Source organism: Coregonus lavaretus (assembly GCF_964263955.1).
Source record: "Coregonus lavaretus genome assembly, chromosome: 1".
NCBI lineage: Eukaryota > Metazoa > Chordata > Actinopteri > Salmoniformes > Salmonidae > Coregonus > Coregonus lavaretus.
Genome location: NC_139988.1, coordinates 17,749,557 through 17,760,715, shown reverse-complemented (window position 1 = coordinate 17,760,715; position 11,159 = coordinate 17,749,557). Strand labels below are relative to the sequence as shown.

At 44.5% G+C, this 11,159-nt stretch overlaps 1 protein-coding gene across 1 annotated transcript; it reads left to right on the top strand.

Moving 5' to 3' along the window:
* The first annotated feature begins 5,319 nt into the window (after window positions 1-5,319).
* On the top strand, window positions 5,320-11,134 carry LOC311131141 (uncharacterized protein). The gene is made up of 7 exons (XM_084163975.1): window positions 5,320-5,384; window positions 5,956-6,158; window positions 6,277-6,378; window positions 7,717-7,812; window positions 7,938-8,048; window positions 9,202-9,325; window positions 9,457-11,134. Exons 1-7 carry the CDS (start codon window positions 5,357-5,359, stop codon window positions 11,046-11,048), a joined length of 2,256 nt encoding a protein of 751 aa, XP_084020101.1. The 5' UTR covers window positions 5,320-5,356; the 3' UTR covers window positions 11,049-11,134.
* Window positions 11,135-11,159: the final 25 nt, after the last annotated feature.

Below are 11,159 nucleotides of genomic sequence, written 5' to 3'. Positions count from 1 at the left end.
CCCATCAACACTTTCTACTCCACCCACTCCATTGGTCCCAATGCAATACACTATAGACCTATAGATTACATATTGGTTTATAGAGGGAAAAAACTATTCTATGTGCAGAGGTAAAAGTGTGGTTGGGAGTACTCAGTACGGTCATTAGAAATCACCTTCAAATGACCCGGTGCCATCCATGGTCCTAACATCAATGCCTATCGGAACTAGAAGCACAAGCATTTCGCTACACTCGCAATAACATCTGCTAACCATGTGTATGTGACCAATACATTTGATTTGATTTTGATTTGATTATATACACACTAAACTAGCAACACAAAAAGCTAACACATAAGGCAAACTTTTTAGTCAAAACGAAAATCTCGGTTATTTACAATTCATTCGTAGTGATTATCAACCAGGCTATAGGTCAGCCGTCACTAGTCACCAATTTTATAAAACGTGTCAGTTAAAATTCATGGTCAAACACACTCTAGGATACATTAATTCATTACGGTCCCCCATTTCATAAAATGTTTTCGCAAAGAATTCATGATCTAACACACTTTGATACATTCATTCGTTTCAATCACCCATTTCAATAAATGTGTCAGTTAAAAATTAATGGTCTGACACAGTCTTTGATACATTCAGTCACTACAATCACTCATTGAATAAATCCATTAAAGTAGTGATGGGCACCGATATGGAAAATCTATATCAATATCAGTTGCGGTTCATGGAAAATACATTGCAATTGAAAAATTCTGTGAAATCCAGACAACTGCTTGTGGATTTCCCATTGGGCCGGACCTGACCTCGCCTTCTGGATGATAGCAGGGTGAACAAGCAGTGGCTCGGGTGGTTGTTGTCCTTGATGATCTTTTTGGCCTTCCTGTGACATCGGGTGCTGTAGGTGTCCTGGAGGGCAGGTAGTTTGCCCCTGGTAATGCGTTGGGCAGACCGCACCACCCTCTGGAGAGTGCAGCGGTTGAGGGCGGTGCAGTTGCCGTACCAGGCGGAGATACAGCCCGACAGGATGCTCTCAATTGTTCATCTGTAAAAGTTTGTGAGGATTTTAGCTGCCAAGACACATTTTTTCAGCCTCCTGAGGTTGAAGAGGCACTGTCTGTGTGGGTGGACCATGTCAGATCGTCAGTGATGTGTACACAGAGGAACTTGAAACTTTCCACCTTCTCCACTGCGGTCCCGTCGATGTGGATAGGGGTGTGCTCCCTCTGCTGTTTCCTGAAGTCCACAATCAGCTCCTTTGTTTTGTTGACGTTGAGTGAGAGGTTATTTTCCTGGCACCACACTCCCAGGGCCCTCACCTCCTCCCTGTAGGCTGTCTCGTCATTGTTGGTAATCAGGCCTACTATTGTTGTGTCATCTGTCAACTTGATGGTTGAGTTGGGGGTGTGCGTGGCCACGCAGTCATGGCTGAACAGGGAGTACAGGAGGGGGCTGAGAACGCACCCTTGTGGGGCCCCTGTTGAGGATCAGCGAAGTGGAGGTGTTGTTTCCTACCTTCACCACCTGGAGGCGGCCCGTCAGGAAGTCCAGGACCCAGTTGCACAGGGCGGGGTTCAAACCCAGGGCCCCAAGCTTAATGATGAGCTTGGATGGTACTAGGGTGTTGAATGCTGAGCAATAGTCAATGAACAGCATTCTTACATAGGTATTCTTCTTGTCCAGACGTGATAGGGCAGTGTGCAGTGCGATGGCGATTGCATTGTCTGTGGATCTATTGGGGCGGTAAGCAAATTGAAGTGGGTCTAGGGTGTCAGGTAAGGTACAGAGGCGATATGATCCTTAACTAGCCTCTCAAAGCACTTCATGATGACAGAAGTGAGTGCTACGGGGTGATAGTCATTTAGTTCAGTTACCTTTGCTTTCTTGGGAACAGGACCAATGGTGGACATCTTGAAGCAAGTGGGGACAGCACACTGGGATAGGGAGAGATTGATTATGTCCGTAAACACTCTAGCCAGCTGGTCTGCGTATGCTCTGAGGATGCGGCTAGGGATGCCATGCAACAATTTAAAAGATTTTACTGAGTTAAAGTTCATAAGGAAATCAGTCAATTGAAATAAATTCATTAGACCCTAATCTATGGATTTCACATGACTGCCAATTGCACGCTCCATCAAAACTTGAGACATCTGTGGCATTGTGTTGTGTGACAAAACTGCACATTTTAGAGTGGCCTTTTATTGTCCCCAACACAAGGTGCACTGTGTAATTTTCCTGCTGTTTAATCAGCTTCTTGATATGCCACACCTGTCAGGTGGTTGGATTAAGCATGTTTGGGATGCTTTGGATCGACGTGTACGACAGCATGTTCCAGTTCCCGCCAATATCCAGCAACTTCACACAGCCATTGAAGAGGAGTGGGACAACATTCCACAGGCCACAATCAACAGCCTGATCAACTCTATACGAAGGTGGTGTGTCACGCTGCATGAGGCAAATGGTGGTCACACCAGATACAGACTGGTTTTCTGATCCACGCCCCTACCTTTTCTTTAAGGTATCTGTTATACATTTTTTACCCCTTTTTCTCCCCAATTTCGTGATATCCAATTGGTAGTTACAGTCTTGTCCCATCGCTGCTACTCCCGTACGGACTCGGGAGTGGCGAAGGCGAGAGCTATGCATCCTCTGAAACACGACCCTGCCAAGCACTGCTTCTAGACACACTGCTCGCTTACCCCGGAAGCAAGCCGCACCAATGTGTCGGAGGAAACACCGTACAGCTGGCGATGAAGTCAGCTTGCAGGCGCACGGCCCGCCACAAGGAGTCGCTAGAGCGCGATGGGACAAGGAAACCCCTGCATGCCAAACTCTCCCCTAACCCAGACAACGCTGGGCTAATTGTGCGCCACCTCATGGGTCTCCCGATCACAGCCGGCTGTGACATAGCCTGGGATCGAATCCAGGTCTGTAGTGATGCCACAAGCACTACGATGCAGTGCCTTAGACTGCTGTGCCACTCGGGAGGCCCTTTTTAAGGTATCTGTGACCAACAGATGCATATCTGTATTCCCAGTCATGTGATATCCATAGATTAGGGCCTAATGAATTTATTTCAATTGACTGATTTCCTTATATGAACTGTAACTCAGTCAAATGTCCAATCAAAACTACACCTAAACTATATAAAAACTAATTTCCAACATTGGTCTACAATAACAGATGTAGCCTAAAGACAAGATTAAATTGACAATAGTCTGATAGGTGACAATATTATCAATTGCCTTGTGAATGAAGAGACTGCAGTGCAGTGTGGGTAATTCATAAAGGGAACGAAGCTTACCAAAAAGCAACAGAGGATATGATCACATTAGACTTGCTGTTGAATATGCTAAGCATTTGTTCTCCATGACTTCCCCTGGCTTTATGTGTCTTTATTTTGGGCTTTCTGAAAGATCTCTTCCTTTTGACTCTTAAATCTTCATAAGGCTGTGCCATCCCATCTTCGCCAATAACCATCACTGTTTCGCACCTGGGGTCCACCTCTTCAACAACACAATTTAGTCTAATCTTTTACTGGTCCAATCCCCATCCACACTGTAACTTTTTGAACTGTAACTTTTGTTCAGTGTGGAACAGAAACAAACAGAAACAGAATTTTCTGAAGATTATACATTCATTAAAATCCCAATTTGTGGGAAGACTTTCAGTCGAGGTGCAGACATGAGGTGGCACCAGAAAATCTACACAGGGGTGCATCCATTTCTGTGTCTCCTGTGTAGGAAGTGCTTTCAGTGCCATTTTGATCTGACGAGACATCAGCAAAATGTGTGTAAGTAGTTGTGTCAAAACCTAAAGGTGAAACACCCAAGCAGCTCGAAGGCAAAGATGAAGGACCTGAAATTTCGAACAAGTGCTTCAGACATGTCAAGGCACTTGAAGACCCATTCCCAGGATCACCTATACCATTATAGTAATTGTACAATAACTTACAGTAAGTACTTAAACAATATGATTGTTCACAAAGAGGCTTGTCTGATTGAGAAAGAGCAACCAGGGGAGGTTCCCTCTGGAGAGAGCGTTAGTCCTTCAGCTACGGGACAGAAATACTCAGAGCTATCTGGCAGTACACAGCAGCAACCATATGCAGGGGGAAAAATACATGAGTCGTCCAGGGCAAACCAGAAAAGCAGAAATCTCACAATCTTCATCAGCGAACCTCAGAGTTCGTCCTCCATCAACACCACTGTTGAGCAGGAGCTGTCACACACGATAAGATTCCCCCGAACCACATAACCTCAGAAGAGCGCCCCCCGTCATTGTTTGATGTGTGATAAGATATACAAGTTCGGAGAAACACAGACTTATATGTGAAAAAGACTCCAAACAATCGCATAGCAGATCTCCAGCTAGTGATGACATGGACTCAGTCCAGCGAAACAGTCTAGAAACCTGAGGGAGAGGATACCGAGCCATCCAGTGGAACTCATCGAGGCCACCAGTACACCTCAGGACACATCTTTACATTTTACATTTAACATCTTACATCCAATTTAGCAACCTAGCCAGACCAAAACACACAAACAGTCAAAAGTATGCCGCATTTGCAAAAAGCGTTTGCCAAAATCTAGCAGCAAGAAAGTTCACATGAGATCCCGCTCAGATCTGCGCCCTCACACACGTCCTCATTTTGAGAAGAATTTCATGTTCATAATAACACTGAGGGCACAAGAACTCACCCACAACACACTCTTCTGCGCTCTGTGTTCGCAGACCCCAAAAAGCTAGACGGGCATAGCTGGTGCACAAGCCTTTGAAATGCACCATGTGTGAAAACAGCTTCAACAGTGTCAAACCCCTCAAGAAAAACTATCACGGCCCCATGTAGCTCAGTTGGTAGAGCATGGCGCTTGCAATGCCTGGGTTGTGGGATCGATTTCCACGGGGGGCCAGTGTGAAAAAATTATTATAATAATAATGTATGCACTCACTAACTGTAAGTCGTGTGGTCCTCTGTAGCTCAGCTGGTAGAGCACGACACTTGTAACACATTTCCAGGTTTTAGGACTACAAGCTGGCGAGCTCTATAGCGTAGACAGTGAGACCGACCTGCCCAGCAGCTCCGACTTTGTTTACTTAAGACAACACGTCAAGCATGTTTTTACTTGAGAAATACTGCACCAAACACCTTAGTTTGATGTAAAAGTCTGTGCTGCCCCTTGCTTAGTGGTTACGCTGAGGAACTACATAAATGAGTTTATAGCTCAATGGGAACTATACGTTTACAGGCACCTCACGTGTTACATTTTAATTGATCCCCCACAGTCTTGTTCGACAACGCACGCACAGTGGCACACCTTATTACATTTCCAGGCGTCTGTTGTGACTGCAGTGGAGAGATATGCAAAAACAAATGTCTGGGATGAAAGGTAACATATTTATAGCTATGCATAGCTACGATACTAGAGCTAGATAGGACATACTTGCTAATGTTAGCTAGCTAAGTATGGCTAACTTCCCACTGTTTTGTACGGGAACTGGACTCGTTCCAGAACGTCTAAAATATGTTTTGCGTGTCAGTTTTGTTGTTGTTAGTGCAGATGTGCAGCATATCTATTCCTCTGATTTCATGGCCGTTCTTTTATTGAATGCATTAAGCAGTTTAAGAAATAAACTTCCTTGAAGTGTTGGATTGCTAGCTAGCTAACATTCCTTTGCTGCTTTGCACAGTAGTTTCACCGCATCTCTAGGCCTGTCCAGAAACAACCCTTACTATCTGTCCTCTTTATTGTAGTTAATCAAAAGGAAGACTCAATGATTCTAAGAAGGGAAAGAGCTAGGGGTTGTTTCTGGATGGATGATGTCGCTCTCTCTCTCTCTCTCGCACACACAACACAACATTCTTGACAATGAATCACATAGTATTGAAAAAATTGTTCCACAAGCTAGAGTTTGATGTGATGTGCAATAAGAGGTGTTTATAAATTGATTTGTGAACAGGTCCCCCTTTTCCCCTCCCCTCTCTGCGCCTCATGGTCCCACCACTACGGCTGGTCTCAGCAGCCATCTGGCAAACGGTCCAGCAAAGACACGTGATGGATTATGGGATGTTGGAGGAGTTTGTTACCATGGTCACAGAGATGGTTCCAGAGCTTCTGAACCACAGTCAGAGGGCCCAACTTATTCTGGGTCTTCGAGCACGGGTGAGAAGGAGAGACGGAACTAGTGCTCATCATTATGTGGGGAACGATGGCATATGATCATATTTAGTCATGTTTATTGTCCCAAATAAGTATCCTAAATGGTTTGCTCTGGTTTCAGCTGGTCCTGGAGTTGTGTCGCTCTAAGCCGATCACAGACCTCCAGACCATTCAGCCACACCTGGACAGGATACAGACCCTCACACCTCTCTGGGGGACACAGGTGAGCTCCTTAAGGCAGAGACTCAGCAAATGTTTACATCAGTCATAGACATACACTATATATACAAAATTATGTGGACACCCCTTCAAATTAGTGGATTCGGCTATTTCGGCCACACCTGTTGCTGACAGGTGTATAAAATCGAGCACACAGCCATGCAATCTCCATAGACAAACATTGGCAGTAAAATGGCCTTACTCAAGAGCTCAGACTTTGAACGTGGCACCGTCATAGGATGCCACCTTTCCAACAAGTCAGTAAGTCAAATTTCTGCCCCACTAGAGCTGCCCCGGTCAACTGTAAGTGCTGTTATTGTGAAGTGGAAACATCTAGCAACAACGGCTTAGTCGCGAAGTGGTAGGCCACACAAGCTCACAGAATGGGACCATCGAGTGCTGAAGCGCGCAGCGCGTAAAAATCATTGGTCCTCAGTTGCAACACTCACTACAGAGTTCCAAACTGCCTCTGGAAGCAACGTCAGCACAAGAACTGTTCGTCGGGAGCTTCATGAAATGGGTTTCCATGGCTGAGTAGCCACACACAAGCCTAAAATCACCATGTGCAATGCCAAGCGTCGACTGGAGTGGTGTAAAGCTTGCCACCATTGGACTCTGGAGCAGTGGAAACACTGTGTGAATCACACTTCACCATCTGGCAGTCCAACGGACGAATCTGGGATGCCAGGAGAAAGCTACCTGCCCGAATGTAAAGTTTGGTGGAGGAGGAATAATGGTCTGGGGCTGTTTTTCATGGTTCGGGCTAGGCCCCTTAGTTCCAGTGAAGGGAAATCTTAACGCTACAGCATACATTGACATTCTAGACAAACTTTGTGGCAACAATTTGGGGAAGGCCCTTTCCTGTTTCAGCATGACAATGCCCCCGTGCACAAAGCGAGGTCCATACAGAAATAGTTTGTCGAGATCAGTGTGGAAGAACTTGACTGGCCTGCACAGAGCCCTGACCTCATCCCCATCGAACACCTTTGGGATGAATTGGAACGCCGACTGCGAGCCAGGCCTAATCGCCCAACATCAGTGCCCGACCTCACTAATGCTCTTGTGGCTGAATGGAAGCAAGTCCCTGCAGCAATGTTCCAACATATAGTGGAAAGCTTTCCCAGCAGAGTGGAGGCTGTTATAGCAGCAAAGGGGGGACCAACTCCATATTATTGCCCATGATTTTGGAATGAGATGTTCGACGAGCAGGTGTCCACATAATTTTGGTCATTTAGTGTATTTCTGAAATGACAATGATATGACAAAAACATTAGCAGCCTAAATGACAAGCTGTCATTTAGATGTCCTGAATAAGTCAACATGTTTATATTCTGTTTTTCAGGCGACTGATGCAGAGGTAGGATTATCTGAATCCAACTTCCTGGGGCTGGTTCAAACCCTTCTGAAAGATCCAGATGAGAGAGAACATTTCTTCCAGGTCAGTGAGTATGTGGGTATGGAATATCCTTGGGTCATTTCCACGACTGCTGTATATTTCAACAATTTAAATAATAATATCTTCTGAGAGGTTTTTATAGCTCATATTTCATTACTCTGTTTTAGGATGTTTTTCCTGTAGAATTTGGTCCCAGTTATGACGCAGCCATCCAGAAACTCATGTGGCAATTTCTTTCGAGACTTGAGAAGCTACTTCCCGTATCAAACTTCCAACAGGTACTAGTATAAATAAACTTGAGTCATAGAGGGGTCTTCAACAGGTCGATCGCAGCCCACCTAATGAGTAGCTCGCCAAACAATTCTGAAAGCACATGCAATTTTCACGTGTTCCACCGCAAACTGTCAAACAAATCTCACAAGTATCAGACACCGCAAGCTCCTAGCTACTATCTAGCTCAGCTGGTAGAGCACGGCGCTTGTAACACCAAGGTAGTGGGTTCGATCCCCGGGACCACCCATACACAAAAAAATGTATGCACGCATGACTGTAAGTCGCTTTGGATAAAAGCGTCTGCTAAATGGCATATTATTATTATTAATCAACGCAAAATTAACATGATCCCACCCCTAGTTAGCCACTATTGGCTTAAAAAGCCAAGCCAAACCGAACACAATATATTAATTTCCAGCAATATTGCCCGTCTGTGTGGTGCGTTTGTCTATTACTATGTATAGCCAGTCTTGTGGGTTGAGAGAAATACTTTCCCCAAAACCTTCTCAATTAAATGTTAACTGCAAAGTAGGCTTACCTGGCAGAAGTATATCATGAGGAAGTATATCATTTGTATCTATTATTTGTTATTTGCACACTGCCATGAACTGAGCAGCAGCAGTACAGAACCTTGGCACATTCCTCACTTGCTAGATGTGCAATTAAAGGGGAATTACACTTGAATAACCACATTTGTTAGTTTTCTTCCAGACCTAAAAATAAATGGTATTCTGATGTGATTTAAGCATTGATATGTACTCAGAACATCAAATGTTGTTGTTTTTCTATGAACGATTGTAATTTTGAGAGTGAAAAACTGTAAAAATCAAAAACCTGGAATTATTTTCACTGAGAACATAATTTGGGAAAATATATAACTTGATTTGGGGGGGGAAATCGCAGGTGGAAGTTGTTTATTAACCCTTATTTTACCAGGTATATTGACAGAAAACATAGTGCATTACTTTCTCTTGTAGACTAAGGACCTGGGGAAGGGTTGCAGAGGAGAGGAGAAGCTAGGGGAAAAAGAGTAGCCAGCTACATTTTTCTCATGCTAGAAAAGAGACCACTGAAATAGAGGAACCATGGACTTGACACTTAGGCATTGTGTGAATTCTACCTATATTCCTTCTAACTCTGTATTCCTCATTGTGTCAGGCTGCCTTGCTGCTCAGCGATGTTCCCTCTGTTCTGGAGGAATGTGTTGAGTCCGTGTCTCACCCTCAAGAGCTGAAAACCCTGCTTCAATACCACAGAGACCTCAGCCCACTGGACAACCATGGTAGGCATCTCTCACAGGACCCATCATTTTCATGCTATATCATGGATTCGTTTTCTTACACCCCAATGGCAAATTACATCTATCGAGCATTACTGTGTTGAGTTTTGGTCCCCTTATTCCTTTTTTCGCAGACCCTCCATCTTCCACCGATGGGGACTGCATTCTCTCAGCTCTCTGTCTTCCTCCTGTGGAACGGGTGGTGATTTCAACAGAGGTGGAGAGAGAAGGAACAAGTATGGATGTAAAAGAAAGAGAAGGGGTGGAAAGCAGGTCAGGGGAATGTGAGAAAAACAAAACTTCCTCTGTTAGTGATGAGGATGATGCAGAGTTTGCTGACCAAGTGACAGACAAGGTGGAACCAAAGTACGAAACGGTGATGGTTATCGGGGAAGACGGGATGGTGCAGCCTTTTGAAGATTTAAGTGTTGGGAAAAATAGTTATTTCAAAAAGCCTAAAATAATGACACACAAAGCCAGTGGAAGTCATGGAGAACAAATGCTTAGCATATTCAACAGCAAGTCTAATGTGATCATATCCTCCATGCTTTACCAGCCCTCAGTGGATCTACAAAGGATTGACACTACCAACCTGATATTATTGCCCTTAAGACCAGTAAGAAGAAACAGAGGGCTGAAGATGAAGACATTTCTAGCACAAGAACAGAAACAAACCAAAACTGAATTTTCTGAAAAATATACATTCAAGAAGTGCCCAATTTGTGAGAAGACTTTCAGTCGAAGTGCAGACATGAGGCGGCACCAGAAAATCCACACAGGGGAGCCTATCCAGAACCCAAAACACAAAGAGTCAAAAGTGTGCTGCATTTGCGGAAGGATGTTCGCAGACATAGAAAAGCTGGACAGGCATAAGCTGGTGCACAAGCCTTTGAAATGCACCATGTGTGAAAACAGCTTTAACGGTGTCAAGCCCCTCAAGAAACACTATCTGGATGTCCATAAATTCAACGGGCCATTCCTCTGCACCTACTGTGAGAAGAGCTTCACTGAGTTATCAGATCTCGTCAGACACGAGAGGACTCACACTCTCCCTTACCAGTGTTCCCACTGTCCAAAGAAATGTAAATCATCAACGACTCTTGCCGAACATGAAAGAATACACACAGGAGAGAAATGCCTTTGCTGGGAATGTGGAAAAGGCTTTATCAACCAAACAACGCTGAGAAACCACATGCTAAATGTTCACAGCAAACCCGAAGATAAACACTCCTGCTCCCAGTGTGACAAATCATACGGGGAGAAGAGGGCATTAGTAAGTCATGTGAAGATCTGTCATGCAGGGGTGCGTTTCCCCTGCACATACTGCGGTAAGTTGTTTCTGAGCATGTCCTCATTGACAAGGCATGACTTGATTCACACTCAGGAGAAGCCTTTTAAATGCACCGAGTCAGAGTGCGGCAAGGGTTTCAGATCTCCAAAGGAACTGAGGGTACACATGAGATATCATACTGGAGAGCGGCCATATAAGTGCAAAGTCTGTGGGAAGGGTTTTACGCAAAATTGTTATATCACTCGACACATGCGAACTCATACGGGGGAGAAGCCGTATCCGTGTTCTGTCTGTGGGAGAAACTTTTCTGACTTAAGGGTACGGAAAAGACACATGATGACTCACACCGGAGAGAAGCCCTACAAATGTTTAAAATGTGAGAAAGCTTTCAGTCGGACAGAACTTTTGAAAGCACATGACAAGAAAGAACACTGAGCAAATTCAAATCAAGGGATTCTTTTTTTTGGGCTTTGATAGCATTTTTTTGTGTATAGATGTTATAGTCTCTAGACAGACGGGTTGCCTCCTGCAATGTTCCATTGTAAT

Excerpts from the sequence above, each read along its gene's own strand:
- LOC311131141 (XM_084163975.1), top strand. The coding sequence starts at position 5,357 with ATGCAAAAACAAATGTCTGGGATGAAAG. Across the intron at positions 6,159-6,276 it reads TTCTGGGTCTTCGAGCACGG|CTGGTCCTGGAGTTGTGTCG; the intron begins GTGAGAAGGAGA and ends CTCTGGTTTCAG. Across the intron at positions 7,813-7,937 it reads AGAGAGAACATTTCTTCCAG|GATGTTTTTCCTGTAGAATT; the intron begins GTCAGTGAGTAT and ends ACTCTGTTTTAG.